The 24,045-nt window shown below is 34.9% G+C and overlaps 1 protein-coding gene across 1 annotated transcript in view; it reads left to right on the forward strand.

The window, feature by feature from the left end:
• LOC120766963 overlaps nt 1-24,045 on the forward strand; it is a 231,070-nt gene that overhangs the window by 195,857 nt on the left and 11,168 nt on the right. The window contains exons 4-7 of the mRNA XM_040092752.1: nt 21,395-21,598; nt 21,670-21,812; nt 21,907-22,485; nt 22,565-22,862. Of these exons, the coding sequence (XP_039948686.1) occupies nt 21,395-21,598; nt 21,670-21,812; nt 21,907-22,485; nt 22,565-22,862 (1,224 nt within the window). The remainder of the gene's footprint in view (nt 1-21,394; nt 21,599-21,669; nt 21,813-21,906; nt 22,486-22,564; nt 22,863-24,045) is intronic.

A 24,045-nucleotide genomic window follows, 5' to 3' on the forward strand; every position in this document is an offset into this window, starting at 1 on the left:
TTGATATGCCGTTATTTTTCTAAAACAATTTCGATGGTTACTTAATATTAGTTATTGACCTGTATGGAGACCCCACCATGGATTATGTGACCAATATTCAATATATAGTCGTACTTCGTTTTTGACATAACAAATTTCCGGTGCTTCGAAATTAGCTACCACGGAGGATAATGTAACAAAAGTCCATGATCTCATATTGACAGACCGTTTTTCAAAGTGCGCGATATAGCTGAGGCAGTAAATATTCCAAAAGACGCCGTGGGTCAAGCTATTTTACTTATAATATTGTGCGATGGGTACCGCAATCACTCTAGACAGGGGAACCGTGAGACCACTTCACAATGTTTAATGCTGTGACGTAAAATGATGACCACCGCTTTATGTGATTGGTAATCTACATCGACTACCTGGTCGACTGATATTCGACTACCAGGAGAGGCGCAAAATAGTCACAGGTCTGTACTATGCCAAATTATTGGGTCGATTCGATGGAGAGTTGCAGAAAAATAGTCCCATTTGGCGAATAAATGATTTTTTGCTACATAACCGCTAATCGGATTACACCGCTATTGTCGCTGTGACCAAATTAGATAAATTATTTTAATCCTTCCGCAGCATTTTCCAGATTTTTGTTGATTTGACTTCTTTGGTTTCCGATCTTACAAAAATATGTACTTATCTTAAGTCTTATTAGAAGGTTACTGTCGCCGGATGTGGAAAAAAGTATATCTATGTATTTTTCAGACGGTTTAAAGAATTTGCAGAATTGCTGGTTCAAGTGTTTAAAGTAGACTTTGATAAGAGATTACTCATCACTTCGCGAATATTTTCGTTTTTCTTTTCTACCTAAATTTTTTAACTGTGTGCGAACAGTGGGAAGTAATGTACTGTGACATTTTCTGAATATTTTTTGTGCTAGATAAAAAATTTGAATTGGGCTTTTGCTTGAAAATATTCTTAACAGTATTCTCATTCTTCAGAGTTTAGAAGTTTTAGTTTTAAATCTCATGATACCTATGGTATCCCTCCATATCGAGTTTACTGGAGTATGTTGAATATTTAGCTCTGAAATCAAACTTCTCCCTAAGATATATTAGCTCTTTTCTATTTAAAGAACTACAAAATCTTAGAAATCCATAAAGCCATCACCGAGTAATAAATCAGAAATCAGGTACCCACATTTTTTTTTAATATTGAAATAAAACAAAAATAACTTCACTTTATTTCAACAGATGAACTGTAAGGCGTTGCTTTCTTTATTCTTCATTATTCTGTGATCATCTTCATCGACTTAAGTGTTCTCACCGGTCATCGAAAATCAGATTTACTACTATAAGCAAAAAACGTTGTTTATAGTTTTAAACTAATTGATTTATTCTTCAAAATCTATGTCGTTCCCCTCAAAGTAATCTCCCTTGGTCTTAAAAACCTGTACTTCAAATGGATGGCGACATGACATTGATTGAAACTTTGAGGAAAAACTCTATAGCAATCAATGCAGTTTGCGTGGTGCAAAAACGAAGAGTTGTCGGTTCTCTTTTAAGAACTGCTTCGCGCAAACGATGTACATATAACTCTCCTTGTTGACAGTTGGGCCAGTCGGGAGGAATTCGGAGAGCACCATACCTCAATAATCGAAGAAAACTTTTGATTCTTTCAGCTTTGACTCTTTGCCATGATATTTGGCGGATTAATCGTGCATTTCCGAGTCGTAAGCAAAGATCAAGGACTCATCGCCAGTAATAATATGGTTCATGACATCCTGGTAGTCGGAATGCATTGTTTTAGAGACGTTAACGCGACGCTGTTTTTCGAAAAAAATTTATTGATTTTCAAACCAATCGTGCTTTCACTTACCTTAGGCCCAAATGAGCTTTCAAAATGGTTTTCATTGATCCGACATTCCTATATTTCAACAATGCCAGTAAGATCGCTGACTGCGAATCATCGATTCTAAATCAGCAATTCCTTTATTTAATTGACGTGTTGATCATCAGTTGATGTTGCCGGCCGTCCTGGACCTGGTTCGTCGTCAACAACAGGTTTTCGCGCTCTAATTCTTTGGCATAGCGTGAACAATCTCAAGGCATTGGTCTATGGTCTTATGGAGTTACACCACTCTATAGCGCTCTAAAATTAAGAAATTAAAATTATCTTTTGGGGGCCTTTATACTAGTATTTCTGGTATATAATGAAATAGCTATAAGTTTTTATTGGTGGGTTTTTTAAATAAAATTAAAACTATGTCATAAAATTTTAAGGCAATTTTCAAATCTCTTTTCGCATTAAAAATTATTACCGAATTCCACACACACAAATTTGCAATCCTTTCATTTCATGGCAACACTTTTTTTCTATAACTTTTCCGTATATGGGACGATGCTCTCGAATCACCGTTGGCTGCAACACTATCGATGACTGTGACGGCGACGGGGGCAAAGACATCTACCCATCAAACACAAGGTCGTCGTGCATATGCCATACATACACACATACGAATGCGCACACACAAAGTGTTCGGAGTGTCTATCGTGCCGCAATGGCGAGTGACAGACGGCTTCATGCAAGCTTAATGCACATAAAAAATTGCAAGTGGCCCCCCCACATATGTACATATATAAACATACAAACAGTTAAACGTGATGCTCCATGGAGAGAATGTGACTGCGCACCATTCGACCGCTTTGTAGGCAAACTGTCTTCTCAGGCCGTCAGCCAGACGCAGTTGCGATCGCGATCGCGTGTCTGACTCGTTCGCCTCTACTGCTGGCCAAGTGTTGTTGCGTCGCCTACTTATTCATACATAAGTATTTTTACTAAGTACGAACATTCATGTAATGAGGATGCCAACAAGACGCTTGCGCGAACGTCGCCAAACGCGTTTGTTTTTTGTTTTGCTCATCTTTGTGGGTAAAGTTCCTAAGAGCCAGCCACTTACATATGTTTGTATGTAGGCAGTCAGTCAGCCGTATAGCCGTCCGTCCATAAGCAGTTAAAAGTGTAAGCAGCGAGCAAATCATTTGAGCGCTTGATTTATTGTTCTTCCAGCTGTTGAGAAACTCATTCTTACATATTTGCGGCGTTTTACAAGTTGTTACAACAATTCTTTATTTATTATTTTTATTTTTATTTTTTGCTGTAATGTAATACAGTATAGGCATCTTGGTATCTCGGCAACGAGCTGAGTCGTCAGCTAAGCGCACAGCTGTTATTTCAAAAGTGCAAATGAAAGGATTTCAAATTCGTCTGTGCAAGGTGAGTTCAAACTCAGGCAATTTAGACATTTTTAAATGTACGCACGGTGTGTTGTGAGTCGGGCTCTGATAGTAATCGTTGCATTAGTATGTGTGTCATCGCCACAATTAATCATTTTAATTTATAAACAAGCATAGTTTATGCCTCTAATTAGCTTAATAGTCATATTCGGAGTTAATTAAGTTCCAGCAAATTTATTTTATAAAAGTGGTACAATTTGTTGTACCAACGTGCTTTGTATATTCATACATATACGATGCATAGTGAAGATTGTTAAAAAAAGGCTAGCGAAGTTGAATAGTTTTTAGAACAATTAAGTCTTCATTAAGCTCAGATACATAAGTGTTCATCCACACAGTTGAATAACTGATTCGGCTGCTTACCTTATTTAGAGTAACACTTGACGAATAAATTCTCACTTAGGTTTGAAAACATTACAAATAACATTTACCTGCAATTTACAACGTTTTTCGATATTGAGGATAATTTGGCACATTCTTCATTAGCCCTCCAAATTGTATCGTTAAAGTAGCAATTATGTAATGATATCCATTGTTTAATGTGATTGGTGATAAGCATTGGACTAAATATTTATTTTTAAGTTTCGTTTGAAATTTAATCATTTTCAAGGTTTTCGCATAGGTCTCATAGGTGTTGGGCTTCTCCTATTACGAGTCTAAATTTAGTTCACAATAGTTCCTTTTAAGAAAAACCATTTAATTATCATTATATGCGTTAGTGTGTCCATTATTTCCCTAACCTTAAGAGGGTATGTTAAGTTTGTTACAAGGTTTATAATACTCGGCGGGAAAAACGTCGCAGACTCTACATATAATATGTAAATATGGTATATAAGTGATCTGCATGACGAGTTGAGTTGATTTAGCCATGTCCGTCTGTCTGTGCGAACTAGTCTCTCAGTTTTTGAGATATTGACCTGAGATTTGACAACACATGCGTTTCGCCCTAAGAAACTTTGTCGGAACTTAACAGATATGGGACCATTTCAGCATATATGTATGTAACTGCAATAGAAACTTAACGAGAAAAATCTTATATACAAAATATTTTTTTTTATTTGACCATATAGTATTTTCACGAAATTTAGCTCGTATTTTTTGATGACATCTTCACTCAATGCCGTGTACCACTCAAATACTTGAATTCGGAATAAAGTAGATTCCCATAAAACTTTTGCAACATTTTCAAAGAATCCGTAGCCGTGATTTCAGTCAAAACACAAAATGTCAGTAAAAACCTTTGTTCAACTTTTTCTGAGGTAAAATAGTCTACGAACTTTTAGCGTATAAACAAAAAGCTACCAAACACACATTAAGGGGGTATTCTGGTTTAGAATCCTGAATTTTAGGTAGAAGGAATCGTCGGAGACCCTATAAAGTATATATATAAATGATCAGTATGTCGAGCTGAGTCGATTTAGCCATGTCCATCTGTCTGTCCGTCTGTCTGTATATATACGAACTAGTCTCTCAGTTTTTAAGATATCGTTTTGAAATTTTGCAAACATCATTTTCTTTTCAAGAAGCTGCTCATTTGTCGGAACGGCCGATATCGGGCCACTATAACATATAGCTGCCATACAAACTGAACGATCGGAATCAAATGCTTGTATGGAAAACTTTCACATTTGACAAGACATATTCACGAAATTTGGTACATGTTATTTTCTAAGGCAACAATGTAATCTCCGAAGAAATTGTTCAGATCGGTTAACTATAGCGTATAGCTGCCATACAAACTGAACGATCGGAATCAAGTTCTTGTATGGACAACTTTCACATTTGACAAGATATATTCACGAAACTTTATATATGTTATTTTCTAAGGCAACAATGTAATCTCTAAAAAACTTGTTTAGAACGGATTACTATAGCATATAGCTTCCATACAAACTGAACACATAGTTACTAACGGAAATGCACCTGTGAAGGGTATTTAGCTTCGGTGCAACCGAAGTTAACGTTTTTTCTTGTTTTACACGCTTTTTATTGATATTCTAAGAATACAAAACATAAATAATATAAGAAAAAAAATTAAATTAAAAAAAACTGCACGTCGGCAAATTAGAGACTGATGAAACAATGGCTTGTCCTGGTGTGCAGGATATAAATCCTTTTCGTGACCTAAAATGGAAATTTATGCGAAATTCGTGAAGAGTAAAAGTGTAGTTATCGCACTACGAAACGTTTAAAAAAAAATTTTACAAACTGGTGGAGGTTTGAAAAAAAAGGTGTCGTATTTTTCCTGTTTTTTGTGGTTCGAAATTTTTTAAAAATAGAAAAAAAAATCTTTCGAAAGCTCTTCGTAGTGCGAAATTTAATGTGTAAAATTTAATGTGAATCGGTTGAGTAGAACATTAGATATCATGCACACCGTTTTTAGAAAAGTAGTTATGAGAAAAACGAGTTTAAAGTTTGAGAACTAGTCGCGCGCAGTCGAAGTCGGAGTCACAAAATGAGCTGTAACTCGAAAAATAATTTGAATTTCGAAAAATCCTCTTAGGGACAATTTCTTGAAGGGTTATACTATAAAAATATGCCAAAACGAAATCGATTTTTTCGAATTTCTAAACCAGAATACCCCCTTAAATGTCATATGGTAGTCAAAGTTCACACGAACATAGAAAAAGGTAGTACCAATCTACGAACATTTTTCTTCGCTTTGGTTTCCGTGCGCAGTTTAAATTGACCCATCCGAGTTACGTTTTATCTTGAGTGTTTACATTCCTGTTAGTAAATTATTATAGTCTTTATATTACAAAAATTTATTATAATTAACTAACGACTAAAAGTTAAATATTTGCTTTGCAAAAACTTTACGAAATATTTGTTACCGATATCACTCACTTATCTTCAATTTCTTGTTCTGACTCTTATCTGAAATCTAAATGCCAGGATTGAAATTAAGAAACCAAATTACTGAATATTTATAAATACTTTTTATTATATATACATACATACTAGAGGACCCGTCCACGCTTCGCTGTGGCTAATACATAGACAATACTACTACTACCATCTATACGATTTCTATTAGTTGCATTATAACTATTCGTTAATAAGATATAGCATTTTTCTGAAGCAACTTTGTTAGTTTACAAAAAAAATGGATCATAAAGCATTTCGTGTAATAATAAAGCATTGCTTTTTGGGGAACCGAGGACAATGATGCTCTGAAGAGGAGAAAGCTCTGTACAAAGTGGTTGCCTCGCAAATTCTTAATCCAACAGAACAACGAATAACTGATTCTGAGAAGTGTTTGAAATAAAACCGAATTTTTGCGTCGGTGTGTGACAATAGAAACATAGCTCCATCATTTCTCCTTGGAGTTCAACCGACAGTCATTCTAGTGGACTGCACATGGTGAACCGGTTTTCAGGCGTGGAAAGACGAAAAAATCGGCTGGATTACTGAGCCAGTTATAATCTATTTCACTGCGTATTTGGTTGCAGTTCTTTTCTACTATCTGTTTAAAATTGTACGCATATATTCAAGGAAAGGAGGATGATTTCAAATATAATCTTTGTATTTATGAGTTGAATTAAATTTTGACAAAAAGAGATAAAATGTATCCTATGTCCTTACCCTGGTTCTAAGCTACCTTCCCGCCAATTTTCAGTTAAATCGATTCAGGCGTTCTTGAGTTATAAATGGTGTAACTAACACAACTTTCTTATATATATGTATGTATATAGCCGGAATAAAAAAAGCATGAGACCGAAATTGAATGATTCAAGCATTTGAAAAATAAAAATATTGAAAAACAAAACAAACAAAAATTGAAAAAAAAATTTGTTTCCATACTACTACTTACTTTTTGGGAATTTTCCAATTTCCAATTTCCCTTAACATTTAGGAGGATGAAAAATAGATGTTGTCCGATTCTCCACCCTAGCCGATATGCACGCTAAGATTCACGAAAATCGGTCGAGCGGTTTCAGAGGAGTTCAATAACGTACACCGTGACACGAGAATTAGATGTATTTTTACTAACCAGTTTTATTTAAAAAAAATTAAAAAATAAAAAATTAGCCTGTTTACGAAAAGAGTAGTGGACATTTTGTGAAAGGAAAAACAGAAAGAAAATTTAGTTGAAAATTCAAAATTTCATATAGTTAATCTTTTCGATTGACGAATATTTGGTTGAAATGATTTTATTTTTTAATGCATCCATACACTGTCTTTGCATGGAGGCTATTAGATCGTGACTACGCCTCATAAGGATTTGAGTATATGACTCGTTGATCACTTGTCAAAGTTGTGTTCTACTTGATGGATTTGCTCTTGCTACAACTCGTTTAACATCACCCCCTAAATTTTCGTTTGAATTCAGGTGGATTGTGATGCTTTATACCACTGTAGCTTCGATTCCTTGTGAGTTCTGTCTTGTTTCCTTGGCTTTATTATCAATTATCGCTTCTTGATAAAATAATTTCTTCCCCTACCCACCAAAATGGAAAGAGCACTAGGATTTCTACAAAATTTCATCAAATAATTAGTAAATCATTTTAATACATTTACTTATCACAAATATATAATCATTTTACTTTTTCATTTGTCGATCCCCAACGACAAGCACTACTATTTTAATAAACATCTTGTTTTTTATATAAAATAAAAGTGAGTCATAAAAAACAGTGGAACCAAATGTAACGGGTTTTTACATTTTTATAATTTGAAGTGTCAATAGCTTCAAAATAATCACGCTTGTTGACTTGGCAAGTCAGAATACATATGTATGTAAGAAAAGATTTTGAAATATAAATAAGAAGCTGTTGCACTACTATTTTCATGAACACAACTGTATGTGTATAAAAAAGTAATATTTTTTACTTAACGACTAAACTCAAAAACGAAATGATGAAGAGTGAAACAAGTTCTGTTCTAGGTTTCTTGATATAAGGAATACGCAACAAAGTGAAGGTCAGCTATTGCCTGCCGAGGAGCGATCACGATTAGACCGAGATCTAAACTAACAAAGTGGTGCTATGTTCGATACAAGTACAAGACTGGAGAAATCCTATAACAGATTCTATACTCATCTGAGCAGTGGCTTTGCTAAATTCTGTTTAAATGTGGAAACGTTATCTCTACGATGAATATCCCACTTTTTTTACATTCGCCATGGAATTGTGCAAAGTTGTGAATTATAGTGTTTCCAATATTTAGAGAGTGATGAATCGAACAAACAATTGGCGTAAATGCAATAGTAATAGAATAAAAATAGGCTATACCAGTTTGGTGATATAATAAATGGATAGCTCTATGGTTGTTTGCTGTAAATTCCTTGACAACGGTGACTTAGCGCGTAGATGAGAGAATATATGGTAAGGCTGTAATGCAGGAAATGATATTAATTTCATATTTTCGATATTTAAAACTTGATTATAGGTACTCTCTGAGGTTTATTTATGTACAGCATTGCTAATGCGGCGAACTTGGCACCAACTTTTAATTTTTGTTTCCATTTCTATTCGGGTATTTTTATTTATTTGGATTATTGGCTAGTCGAAAAAGTCTTTTCGTATTTCTAATCGAACTTCAACTTATTTATTTTTTATATTTATACTAATAAATAAATAAACAAATATGTATCATTTTGGTCGACCACTTTTTGCTATTTTCCGCTAGAGACATTATTCCAACAGTGTGAAACTTTCATCGGTGTAAATCGAAATTTCGCAATTTCCTTCACTCATTTTTGAACAGCTGTAACTTTTTTTCAATTTCAACTTCCCCGAATTAATTTTTTGGTTAAATTAAGCTTAAAATATCACCTTTCCGACACTATATGGTTTGACACAATGTGATTGATAGCACTGGCGATATACGACTGCAACAACATCTATTGACAAAATACGAAAATACTTTTCTTTTTTCTTGGTTTATTCTTTTATGTTAATCTTTGCGATTATGTTATTCGGGGCGAAGACGATTACTTTAGTTTCGAATTTTTTATTTTGTCGGTTTTCAACACATTGCAACACAATCTTCCCATAGCTGTCTAAAATTTCCACTTTAACACTTCCTCGTAGTTCGCCATGGAGTCTGAAAATGACCAACCGCAACCGAAAGGTGTTAAAATTTTAACTATGATTAATTACTATTTAATATAATTTGAGGTGAAATAAGCGTAGCTGCAACAGCTCGTGCACACTTTTGACAGCCGAAAGACTTATTTCGTTTTAATACAGACGAAGCAAATTAATTCGCTATCTAATTATTGTATTAACAATTTGCTTCCTTTCAATTTCAATTTCATATGCACGCAAATTATGTATCCACGTATAAAATACAAGGCCAACTCATAGATTAATCTTCACAAATTTTTAGGAAAAAATATAAAAAAGAAGTGAGAATACAAATTTGAGGTTCTTAGTTGCTCAACGAGCCGCCCACACGCTAGCTTCAATGGCAATGCGCACAAGAAGTTTTGTCTACAACAATGTGCTTATATATGTATGTATACTGTATGTATATATACTTATATATGTTATTGAAGATATGTTGTTGGAGATTTATATGTCTGCGATCACGTGCGCTTGTCAGTAACGCCGTTTGGCAGCCATTAGTTGGAACTTTTTTCTATAAAAAGCTTGAATCACAAGCAAAGCCAATAATCGAGCACAAATGAGCCTTGAATAGCTGTCAGCTTTATAGGCCCAGTAAGCTGGATGATTGCTTCACGCCGCGCCCTACAACTCATTTAAGAGCATTAACAATTAATTCGATATGGAAAGCGAGTAGTTTTGGCAACTATGAACCTATCAGAAGAATTATGCTAGAGTTGTGAGAGCTTAGTTGAATCGTTGAAGTACCAGCTGAGTGCATTGTGTGCGTGGCTGTCACTTGCATCAAGTATGAGACGTAGCAAATAAAAAGTAAAGTCATTGGTCCTCGGCAGTTAACGACAAACCTCCGAGCATCGTTTCATGAGATCCCAAAGTTCTTTGAAAATTTTTTTGAAAAAGGCTAGTGAATTTAAACCAAAGCAATCTGAGTCAATATTACTATTACAAATTATTATCAGGCGAACAATCACCGCTTTTTAACATGTGCCATTGGCTAGTCACCATTTAATTTGGCTTTTCCCTTGAACGAATATTGAATTTCGCACCAAAGAGACTGTCAATTTGCAAATTTTTCACTCAATTATTATTCGATTTTTTTTCTTTTCGTCACAAAATAGACCAGACCTTCCACACTACACTTCATGCATTCCACCTCATTCGCCGAATCATAATTGCTGCCTTCGTTCGTCTTTGGCTCCATAAATGTAGTTTAATTGCATTTTAATTGTGTTTTTAAATGGCTGACTGAAATAATTAAAGTTTATTATCAACACTGGCCAATATGCGTCGGCTTGTGTCTTGCCACGAACTCAAGAAGACAATGCGTTCCACATGCAATTCACCGCGTTGATTGAAGGCGCTCTGCTCAATGGTTGTTTGGCGCAGATTTTTCAATCGTTTTCATGATTTTCGTAATTTTATTAATTGACTCTTTTCTCACTGATTTGCTTTGTGCTAATATTGACATGTCTGTGCGAAATTATATAGTTCCATAACACCTTTAAATTTGTTTTTGTAAAGCTTTATTTTAATTTGCAAGCAGTTTCAAAACATTTTCTTTTGGAAAAATATTTGAAATTCTCGATGCGAACATCGGCAAATGCGTGACTAGACATTGGTTGTGTGATTTGAAAACTGAGCGGAAATAATATTAAATTCAATTACAAAATGATGGTATTTCAAAAACTTATATATTAATAGAAAGAAAAGAAATATAATAACTCCTTTTCTAAAAAAATTAGTAATAAATCCTTTTCGATTTTTTTTTTTATAGTCTCACAAATCTATTATATTACAATTATCGGGAGTGAAGTTTAGTCCAAATAGTTTCCGATTTCGTCTACACATTAGTCCTTCCTTCTAATATGTCGAAAACTGGTTATCAGACCTTCCGGTTGGTGAAACTTTCACCTAGCCCCTCATAAATTGGTGTGGTCCACGCCCATCTGTTTAATTTTTTCCATACCAGCAATTTGCTAAATAGTGTTCATACACACTGATTATAACGACCCTACAACTTTTTTCCGATACCATTTTTTGTTGAACGATTTGTCATTTGGTGATCATCTTTTCTTTCGACCAAATTTTCTTTCCCCCAAGTACTCTGTTTAGATCTGATAACCGGAAATATTTGCTGGATGTCATCTCTGGATTATACGGAAGATGCGGAAGCAATTCGTAGCCCAATACATGAATTATTGCCATCGCTTTGTCACGGTGCATTGCGGCCGCTTTTCGTCGATGTCGTCCTTCAAACGGTCCGAAAACACTTTGTAATACTTGCTGTTTATGGTAATTCCATTTTCAAGGCATTCAATAAAAATTATTCCACGCGCGTCCCAAAATACAGATATCATAACCTCCGCAGTCGACTGTTTCGTTTTTTCACACTTTGAAGCAGGTTCATGGTGTGCAGTACACTCGAATGACACTTAGGAGTGAAATTAGGGTACCATGTTTCATCCATTGTTACATATGGACGCAAAAACTCGGCTATATTACGCTTGAACATCTCCAAGCACTGCCCCGAATAATCAACTCGTCATTGTTTTTGTTCAAAAATTAAATCGTGTGTGAGTTGATATCTTTAGAGTGCCTGCTACCTCGAAAAACTTTACTTTACAGTCATCCAAAATAGTTTTGGGGACTTTTTTGATGTTTTCGTCGGTAAAAACCTATTTTGAGCGTTCACCGTCTTCGATGCTCATTTTAACACGCCTAAACTTAGCATTTGGTTAATTACACTGATAAACACTGTTTTTGTCACTTGAACTTTGTTATGATTTTTATTTATGTTGGTGTACCTTCATTTAAAATATATAACAGTTTTGTTTCTATCACATCCAGTTTTCTTGTGACAGCTACATATTCATTCCTGACCTCATATACGTTTCTTTGTTTACATAACTGCATTTAGTCGACTTGTAACTATTGTGTTTGCTAAATTACATTTTATTTACATTAGTTAGATCGTAAATATGCCACGAAAGTGTTTGAACAACGCGGACAATTTTTGTTATGTGTGTGGAGAACTAACTTTTACATCTCAGCGTCGAAATTTCACATCACTAATCGAACAGTGCTTTGTAGACTATTTTGGTTTTCCTGTGAGGAATCAAGACAAATCCTGGGTTCCACATAAATATTGTGTAACGTTTGTGAGGCTCCTTTTAGGTTGGGCTAAACAAGAACCTAGACATTTGTCATTTGCTAAACCAATGATTTGGACGGAACCAAAGGATCATGTAAGTGATTGTTATTTTTGTTTGACTCAAACAAAAGGTATTACTACCAAATCCAAACACACTATCCAGTATCCAAACTTGTCTTCGGCCAAGAGACCTATCCTACATAGTGCCGAACTGCCTGTGCCGATGCCTCCAAATCGATCAAAAAGTGAGAATTCTAGTCCGAACGATGGAGAAGGATTTTTATATCTAAGAGAGAAATTCCCTAAACTCAGCGAGGCGAAAATCAAAAAGGGGATATTTGTGGGCCCCCAAATACGGCAATTGATGAAGGATAAGAGCTTCGAAGAAAAACTGAATGATCAGGAAAAACTCGCCTGGAAATGAATTGTTAAAAATTTTCTAGGTAACCATAAAGCGGAAAATTACTAAGATTTAATAAATGAACTTATGATATCATATAAAGCTTTGGGGTGTAGTATGTCCTTGAAAATACATATGCTGGACTCTCATCTGGATTTCTTTCCGGCAAATTTGGGTGCAGTGAGTGACGAACAAGGTGAGAGGTTCCATCAAGACATTTCCTTAATGGAGAAGCGCTTTCAAGGGAAATGGAGCACAGGAATGCCAGCAGATTATTGTTAGATACTTAAAAGGGACCCACCGGAAGCCAAATATTCAAGAAAATCATAAGTATCTATTAGATATTAGGAAATAATTCTGTAAGTGTGGCTGAATTTTGTACTTTTTACGAAAATATATGTTTTGATGTCACAAGAAAACATGATGTGTAATTTTTTTTTAATTGATATATTATTATTTGGTGGTCCTAGTATATTCAAAATTTGATATAAATTTTCATGTGACAAAAAAAATTACAAATTTGTTGACCAGTGTTATTTAGTTTGTATGACAGGTATATAACATACTGGTCCTATATCGGCGATTTCGGCAAAATTTCAGATCTACATATATCTCAAAAATTTAGGAATTTTCAACATGCTGATTATTTCAGGGTATAAAACATCTTAGATGTTTCTTTTGTGGAAATCTGCAAAATTCGGTTTGCCCGACCCAATTTGCAGACCACCAGAAAACAACTTTTTCAGTTCGCTGAGTCAAGCACATTGTGGGATCGTGTTTTGAATTTTATATAAAATATCTTATTTAGATCTCTTGAAATTGAGTAGAAGATTGAGTAGTACTCCTCATGCCTTAAATACAATATTAGTCATCCATTTATATAGGACAAAACACCAGTAAATACTGCAATTCGAAAGTACTATTGATAGCAAACTCCTTTGCTGAAAATATTTTACTTAGGAAGCTCATGAGCTTTATGTTGACATCCATATCTGAGATGAAGTCTAAGCTTCTAGTGAATAAGTTTACCGGTCTATGTATCTCTTTTTCACCAGCTGGTAGCTAGATAGTACAACAAAACTGCTTGGGAATTTCTCAAATGCTCCTTTGCCTGACTGCTTGTGGAGATTTAAATGTTCACTATTAAAATCAGTTTGGACTTTATCACGCTGACCCAATTCACCATTTCGAAGGCCAACTTCACTTAGAAAACCTCATTAAGTTTGGACATTATGGCGATTATTCGAGCAGTAGAAAGGCTAAATTATGGTGGGAAGAAACTGATGGCAACTAGATTGTCTAAGCATACTTTGCATTCTTAGACGTGTATAAATTTCATATTTGAAGAGCCCTTTACACTTTTTTATGAGTTTGAAAAATCTTTGTATTTCTTAATTATAAGAAACTTGTTTTCTTGTAAGTAACAGAGTCGTAATGTTAATGGCTTACTAAATGATTATTTTAGAACTTGTCTTAAGAACGCTCCCAACCAACGCTTCTACATAAATTGGTTTTTGGTGTCATCACTTGCTCATTTGTTTGTAATGTTTATTGCTTTGAGAATCCAAATCTGCATCGATATACCCACATATGTACATATAGTATATTATGTAAACCGCTGCATCTGCATACTTGTGGTGAACTTAAACTTTTCGAATTATAGCCGCGTTGGCAGCTAAAAGTGATTGTTAAAAGTGAAGCACTCATTCTTTAAATTGCTATTGCCAGTTTGCAATTAGCTGCATTTATGACGTCTCATCACACCAAGATGCTTTGTGGTTGTTTTTCGCCATTTTCGCAAAGATAATGTCTTCATATTTAGCAGCAGCGTTGTATAATAACCGTGATTTGACTAAGGCGCTCGTGTCAAAGCTATTTTATTGATTTTTTTTATAAATTTTTGTGTTTATGTGGACCACCTCATTAAATTTGACTCGATTTGTTAAAAACAAAAACAATTTTATGTTATTCAATGAAAAATTTTATTGCACTTTCCAAATAGGTTCCATTGAGTCAATATAAGGGTTTTTATATAATTATTTTAAAAATCTCTCTATATTTAAAAATCTACTCATAGCGTATTCCCCGAAGTGTGTATTTGTGTTTTAGAAAAGAGAAAGGGGCTATTTTGCAGCTTAAGACAAATCATACTACAAATATAGGTATTAATAATTCGATACTTACTTTCTAAATATTTTTAAGTTAAAAGTGGAAAGTCAATTATTCAAAATAAAATGTCTGTGAGGTTTCGTAAATTGATATTCCTTAATTTTTCATTAAATTAAAGGTTTTTGGGATTTTATGAATCCACTCTCTTATAAATTCTCGTATCTATTGACAAAAAACTGGGCAGCCGGTGTTCACAAACTTCTCTTGCAGCAAAGTTTGCACCTGCGAAATCAGTTATTATAGACTGGAACATGTAGTAATCACTTGGCTCCAGTTCCGAATGCATAAAAAAATTCCAACCAAGCTCTCAAAGCTGTTGAAAATTTATGTGGTCTAACGTTACTCTGTTGGAATACAATTCTTCGCACTCTAGCTCGCACCAGTTACTCATCACCAGTAACCATCCGCTTCAGAAACGCATCGATTTTGTTGCGATTATGCGAGAATGCTCATGAGCATTCAAAGCAATATCGTACATGACTCGGACTTAGCCTTCCAGAGCCTGATGCATCTTTGACATCTGATAAACCACAACAGAATCGTCGAAACTAAAATTTTGATTAGTTGAGCAATCAAACCAAAAACTTATTTCTATTCTCAGTCGCCTTGGTTACGTTTTCACCTTTTTCGAAGAACAACTTTAAAATAGTATGAGATATGTACTTAAAATATTTTCTCTTTGCTGGTGTTCATCTTTGATACATGCTCAAGCAATACTGAGTAAAGCCATCACAAAACTTACTGAGTTCGTTTTTTTTAGTTCGAAAGCGTATCCTTCTTACGCCAATAGCGTAACCCGATCGTTGCTATACTAAAGCCATCTAGTGGACATTTTTTTAACAAAATCTTATATATATATAGCAGTAAATTAAGAAACTCACAACTTTAATGAAAATGTCTACCTGTTCTCTACTTTTTTAAAGAAAAACACAGAAATTTCATTTTAATAGGGAATGTAAGTATATTATTATTCGAAAAAACATTCTTTGACTTTTTTTTTTTTTGAAGTTTATCTCTTTCAATCAGATGGTCCATCCGTTGAGTCTAATTTTTGATAACTCGTTCGAGCATTTCATCTGGTAACGGGCGAATGTCACGCAGTGATGTTGTGCTCCAAGGCCTGAATCGAAATGGGATTGCCCGCATAGACTTTAGACCTTTCATATCCCCACATCACAAAGTCTAACGGTGTGATATCACACGATCTTGGTGACCAACCGACCGGCCCAAAACGTGTAATTATCTGTTCACCGATGTGTTCTCTCAATAAATCCATTGATTGATGCAATGTGTGGAAAGTGTCGCCGTCTTATTGAAACCAAATGTGGCCGAGTCGCCGAGATCAGGAGCTTCAATTTCAGGCATCAAATAGTCGGTTATCATAGCGCGATAACGATCGCCATTTGGTTTCGTTTTCACTGGCATAATTTTTGATGATATATGGACCGTCCACCGGCACACAAATCACACCAAACCGATGTTTTTTCTGTATGAAATGACAGCTCTTAAATCCCTTCAGTTTGCTCTTCGTCCCAAATGCGGCATGTTTGCTTGTTTACGTACCCATTGAATCAAGCGATGCCGATTTTAAAGGTCGAATGACTTTAGTTTTTGTACAATTTGTATTTTGTACGCTTTTAATTTAAGATCTCGACTCACGCATAATCTGTCAAAAAAGGCTATTGAAACAAGAATCTACAAGGTGCGTTTCAAAGTAAACAGGACTTAAAAAAAAACATAGCAAATGGGTTTTTCGGCAAAATTAATTTATTTTATTCAAAATAGTCCCCTTCCGCTTCAATACAGCTTTTTGCACGGTCCAAAAGCATGTGGAACGAATGTTTTAGCTCGTTCGCCGGTATGACCGCCAGTATGCCGGTGCAAGCCTTTTGATTGGCCTCTACGTCTGCGTAACGCTTTCCTTTCATGGGCAAATGCATTTTTCTGAAAAGGAAGAAGTCGCACGGGGCCATATCAGGTGAATACGGGGAGTGGTTAATGGTTAAAATGTAATTTTGGTCAAGAAATTGGTCAAATAATCGGTCGATCGATGAGAGCAATTTTTGGTCGTCAGTCAATTTGTGCGGAACAAACCGTGCACACTAGGGTGTGCCATTTTGAGGCAACCTTTTTTTTTCAACTGAAAAACAGGCTCAAAACTTTCGAAATGTGTAAAAAAAAAGTCACTCAAAAGATGAGCTCTTAATATTAATATTAAGAGGTGCCTCTTCAAATTTTCTGTTTTCCATATAAATTACATGAAAAAAAAATCATTTTTTTTGTGGTGGTTATTGTACGGAGGTTATTATATGTGCACGCGATGGCTGCCAGTAGGGATGGTAAACTCGATTCCGATTCTACTCGAAAGTCGAGTTTTCTCGTAAAATAATCGATTTTTCGAATGTCAAGAATCGATTCTTAATTCGACTACTGAAGATCGATTCCGAAAAACATGTTGATCGTCATTTATGTTCTCACGACCACTTTGAAAACGTTGAAATCACTTGTGCAATCTGCTACGAGATAGGCAATCATCGCTTTAAACTTGTTTTATCAATTGAAATGTTTCGGTAAAAGTTTTCCCAATTTTAAAACAATATTTAATGTTGGCTCTTTGTTCGAAGCTCATTTTCGCACCGATAACACAAACATACTGACACTTAACACTAGAACTACCAAGACCGTCATTTTGACGGGTTTCAAATTACATGCTTAAAAATTTGATTATTTTTTATATAATTGTTCCAGAGTTTTATTACGACTTTTAATAAAATATAAGAACAGTTAATTATTACTATTAAATTTCCCCTCATCGACTTTAATTTCCATAATCAGTATGACCTATTATAGACCCGTCAAAATGACGGTTATAATAATTTATATATCATCTATGCAATGATGGATATCAATACATATATTATATATACATATATCAATACATATATTATATATACATATACGTTCATTACATCGCTTCCAGACATTTTATACTGAAAAAAATGTACGGAAGCAGTTATAACGCTGTTAGTTTAGAACTAGAAAACTCTAACTGGTAAATATATTCAGGACACATCATGCAACAAATATGTTTGTGGCAAGTGTTCAACTAATATAACATGTACATGTAAAATATGTGCCTCATTCAAATAGAAACTGTTTTTGTTTTTTTTTTTTATAAATAATTAATGAATTATTATATTAAATGTTGTTATTGCTAAATTGTACTATGAAAGTCATAATCAAAAATCCGTCAATTTGACGGGTGCGGTAAAACTATGTATATATTTAACATCGGTAGTTCTGGCGTTAAAACGCAATAAATTCACTTCCAATCTATGAAATGTCATGAAATTCTCACTGGACAATCGATAAAGATAGCGGATTCTAACGCACTAGTCGACATATAGATGATGCCACCAGGGGACGCTAGATTTAAAAACTCTTGTTTACTTTAGAAAGTATTTTGTATACTTGGATTACTCCTTAAAAGCGAGGGTAATTCAAAAAAATTCTAAAAGAATTTTTAATATTTCCCACCACTTGTCATTTGGTTTGATTTTCTTTGCCTGACTGTTTGTCAGCGCCAAATCATTAACGAGCGCTAATGATTTTGAATCAATCTCGATCTAGACTCATCTGTGCTCCATAAATAAAATAATTTAGTGTAATGCATCGAATAATAATTTAATATGTACTACTATTACCCACACGCTACGATTATTTAGTGAATGCAATTGAAGCGCCAACATGAGTGCACGCTCGTTTTCGCCGTTGAACAAGTTTGTGTCTTAAGTCTATTGTTTCTTTGTTCGCACACTCGTTTGCTGCGTCTTGATTTGATTTCGGTTTTAATATTTTTTCAACTATTTATGTGTAGCTGTATTACTTACGGTGCTTATTGAGCATTTAAGGGAAATTAAAAACTAACAACAACAACAACAAAATTACTGCTTCAATCAACTTCATATATTTAGTTTGGAAATGATTGTTGTTGGTAAAGAGGCAAAGTAGGCATAATTTTAATTTGATGGCTTTTTGCAAGCAGTTTCGCAAATTACCTTAATCATAAAATTTAGCTTTTTATAGTTTTAATATATTTTTTATCGCAATAAGGTTTATTTCCTATAAGTCATTACATTTAATTTCATTATTATTGAAGTAACAGGAAAACGTTTTGAAATACTGAACATTTATTTTAGTCTAAATTAGCACTTGTTTGTTCGGTCATTAGACCGTTATATTGCTAAGTTTCGTAATGGTAATTTCATCACAGTTACAAAATATGCTATCAGAAAATTGCCTCGCTGACGTCGTGACGAGTTTTCGGTTCAAACTTTTAAAAACTAAGTTCGAGTGCAACTGCAAATTTAATACTCTCCAATTCGCAAAGATCAACGGCCGGGAAATATTTTCAGATATTGGCAATTTTTTTTTAAGCGGAGGGACATACCATCGAATAAAATTGGGCACAGACTGACAAAAAAACATTATCACCTATTTTCATACAAATCTTTGTTAGCTTCTTCAAAATAGTCTGTTGAGCCAATACAAACCATCATGCCAGCGCTTAATCTAATTTCCCTACACTTTGTAGAACCATATGCGGCTCATACGAGTTGGCCTTTAGTGCCTTCAGCAAATTTTCGTTTTTTTCGGTTTCGGCTCATTTTTGGATCGCCATTCGCTGCTTGTTGGACAGTATTGGCGTCATAATCATAACCTCATATCACCTTTCTAGTAAGGATCCGTTTGATGAAGGTAAGGTCCTCTACTACGTTGTCAACCATCTCTTTTCTGGCTGATTTCTACTCGACGCCGTTTTTGCAAAAAAATTCTGGTCTTTTGGACGAGATAGGCACTGACACGTTTCATACACAAAACATTAACCAAAATGTGGTATACAGATATTTGTAGTTTTTTTATCTCTCTGATGCCAAAAGGTCGATTTTCAAGCACGGTTTCTTTAACTTCTTCGATGTTATGATCATTAACGGACGTTAGAAGATGACTGAAAGTAGACAACTTAAAATACTGTAATATTTCCAATGATTTCGTAACAAACACGCACTTATTGACATATGTATGGACTAATCTGAGTCCAATTTTATATTATTGGTATTCGATATGAGGGTGCTGGAGAAAACTCTAACCGATTTATATTTAACACTAAAACATATTGTGGTCAAGCAAACATGTGAACCTATTTTCATGAAAATATCACACGTATTAACCAACGTAAACGGTAAAAAGACAACCGAAAAGTCTAAAATCACCACAGTGCAAATATTGGTCCTAAGGACTTGTCTGAGCTGCATTTACTTTCGGCATAAAGAGACTATTCTAGTCTAGAGGTCCGATTTTCGATCGTTTTTTCGCAATTTATAAAAAAAAACACATTTGAAATCAATTACTATCAATTTTTTATCATTTATTTATTTATATTTGAAAAGTACACAAATACGTCCTTGAAGTAGAGGAGGAAAAAAGACCGTGTTCTCGTCGCCATGATTTCTTTATGGTCGACTGACACATAAAACAATTATTGGATTATAGTTTCTTGATTAGTATGAATCTCTCCAACTCAATGAGCTGCAAAAATGATTTTTTTTTTCATAAAATGGCGGTTACTCAAAAATAAAGGTCGGTTTTTTTACTTTGCCGACTTTTTTTTTAATTATTACAAGTTTCAATTTTTTTATTTTTTGTTGCTTTATGTCATCATATCATTAGTGTTAAATTTACAGCTCGTGATGTTTCGTCGGTAAATTAATGGTTTAGTTTTCAACATATTCCTTATATGGGATGGGCGTAGTTCTCATTTTTCTTACCTTTCCACTAGATACATATTTTCTGGCTGGCGATGCTATTTTGCGATTTTGTTATCTTCCACCATGAATCGATCAATCGAATTATGTTACGAAACACTACTCCTTTCACCATATTCTTCGAATTTGTCTCCGTCTGACTTCTTTTGTTTTCAAAAGTAAGGTAATCAATCGGCGGTTAGACATTTTTGTCGAATAAGAAGGTTATCGTCGGCTCATAGACCTACTTTGCAGACCTTAATAACACGTATTTTAGGGGCTAAGTACTTATCGGAGCGCATGATCCTTCTTTATCTAACTAGTATGACCGTGTTAGCTCTAAAGTTTTGAGCCTCTTAAGAAAAATCGCTGAATTCTTCTAAATTATGACTTATGTCACATTGAGTGAGGCACCCACTTATCAACACCCTTGGTTATATGATGTTCATTTAATTAAGTACATTTTATGAATTATGTATTATGGTCAGCAGTTATTTTATTGAACATTATTTAATTTTTTCCAGGATGTCAAAGCCATTGAACTCCAGCTCGAAGAATATGCCACGCAGTGCCTCAAAGACATCTCTGAGTATTTTCTACAATTACACAGTTTTTTACAAAATGAAGAGGCGCGCATATTAGAAGACTTCCATAATCAATGCGTTGAACCGCAAAAAATTATACGCGACGCATTCTCAAAACTCGGCGAAACTCAAAGCATTTTAAATGTGAGTACATAAAAACGGGTTGTGAAGATCTCTCATATACTTAAAAAAAAATTATTTGTTTTTCTCCATAGAAAATGCGCACGCAATTGGAACAATATCAGCAAAAAGTACCAACCGATATATATCTACGTCAAGTATTTGATATTTACAATACACAGTTAGAGCAAATCGATTGTCGCGCACAAATTTCGAAGCTCACCAAAAGTCCTTTCATGTAAGTGAGCATTCGAAGCTAAAATAAAGGGTTTATCCAAAAATTTTAATGAATTTAATACACCGCTTTTAACTCAATTCTTTTTTATTTGCAGTTTTGAGGTTAAACAAGATTTGCGTAAAGACTTTTCACAGTTCTATGCCTATCAATACGTTGATCCAAAGATTACCGTTCGTTTGCAACCCATATATGGCGATATGAAGTATTCCTTTTCCGATCGAAAATCCGATTCGTCCGATCAGATGGACGTGGACTGCTACATCGAGAAGCACAAACGCAAGAATAACGAACGTAATAAGAAGAAAAAACAACAAAAACTGCGCTATGACGACAATGAAGACGCTTGGAATAGCAGAACTTCAGATACTGAATCTCAAGGTCATTTACTGCGCGATAAAGAGTTGGTGCGCATCAGCTATGTAAAATCGCCGGAACATTTCTTCGTACAGACGAAGAATGCAATTCACCAAATACGCGAACTCTCAAATAAATATGTGAACTTCATGCAAACCGATATAATTCCCAAAGTCATCACTGAGGGTCAATACTACATGGCATATCATAACGATGATAAGCAATGGTATCGCGGTATGGTCAAAAAAATCTTAACAAACGATTTGTATAAAGTGTTTTTAGTCGATATTGGCATGCAGATAGAGGTGCCAAAAGAACGGTGCGTTTAAGTTGTTTGCTATTTTTGTTTTTTATGTGAGAGACTTTAACATTTTTTGCTTTCATTTCTATTCTTAAAGATTCTGCGAAATTGATAGTAAATCACTTAACATTCCCTTCGCGGCTATACGTTGTGCCATACATGACATAATTCCAGTTGGAAAATCATGGAACGAAGAAGCCACTAATCTTTTGGTTGAAATCACAAACAATCACTTCGTACGCGTCAGCATTGTCGAACGCATCAAGGAGAATATGCTTTCGGTAGATCTGATTACAACTTCAGGTGAAGAAGCGATTTCGGTTCGGGAATCTTTTTTATACACGGGCCTGGCGCGGGAGATGTCAGGTGCATCGAATATGTCATCGCCTCTTAAGGTAACAAACACATCAAAATAGCCTGTCTTATTATGTTTACTATGGCGCTGGATTAGGAGCGTTCTTCTCGTAGTAAAGTAACCAGTTAACGCGTTTTAAATGCAAAACGCTCTAATAGCTTAGATCAAAATAAAACGCTTGATTTACTAATTGGGTTAGGGGGCTAATTTTCGAGATAAAGGCCGCAAGAATCCCACTTTGACAGTTGAAACACCGGTCTTTTATGAGGCTATGAACTCAAAGTTAGTATTAAACTACAAAAATCATTAACTACGGTTCCACTGAACCAATAATACCCCTCACAAATAAATAAGTTTCCATACCAAAAAAATTGTGATCGGTCAGTTCGTATGTCAGCTATATGATATGGTAGTCCGATTTAAAAGCTTCCTTCAGAGATTGTAGGGTTGCTTTGAACTATAAGCTAAAAATTTCGTGAAGATATCTCGTCAAATAAAAAAGTTTTCCGTACAAGAACTGGACCTTGATCGTTAATTTCGTATCACAGTATTGTACAGTCTGATCTGAGAAAATTGTTCGGTGATGGTAGCTTTGCCGTGGTAACAATCCATGCCAAATTTCGTGAAAATACCTCGTTACATGAAAATGTGTTCAATACAGGGACTTGATTATACATATGTACGATTACACAGTTATTCTATAATAGTCTGATATCGTCGTTTCCGATAAATGATCAGTTTCATGGAGAGAAAAGAATGCGTGCAAAATTTCAGATCGATATCTCAGACAGACCTGACTAAATAAACTTATGTCATCACGCTTATCATTTATATATATATACATATGTATATAATTTTTATAGGGTTGTTGACAGCCCTTGGCCGAATAAAAAATCCGGGTCCGTTACGGCTACGTAGATCTGACTGTGGTGGGAACTCCGACATTTCCTTCTGGGTGTTTAAAACTTCGTGGGCAAACATAGGGGGTATAAAAATCGTCGACGAAGCTCCTTAAGGCTTTATTTGTTAAGGCGGCTAATACTGATTCTAGTGCTTCTGCATAAACCTTATGTAATATGCATACATGCAGTTTAGTTTGCATAGATATCGAGCCTAGGGCCAATATTCCCGCTCTGCTTTTTGAGTGAACGCTCACCTCTCTGAAGGCGGCTACACTCCGAGGCAATACATCTACTGCGAATCCGATGACAGTCACCTATACT

This window comes from Bactrocera tryoni, chromosome 1, assembly GCF_016617805.1.
Source record: "Bactrocera tryoni isolate S06 chromosome 1, CSIRO_BtryS06_freeze2, whole genome shotgun sequence".
NCBI classification, from domain to species: Eukaryota; Metazoa; Arthropoda; class Insecta; order Diptera; family Tephritidae; genus Bactrocera; species Bactrocera tryoni.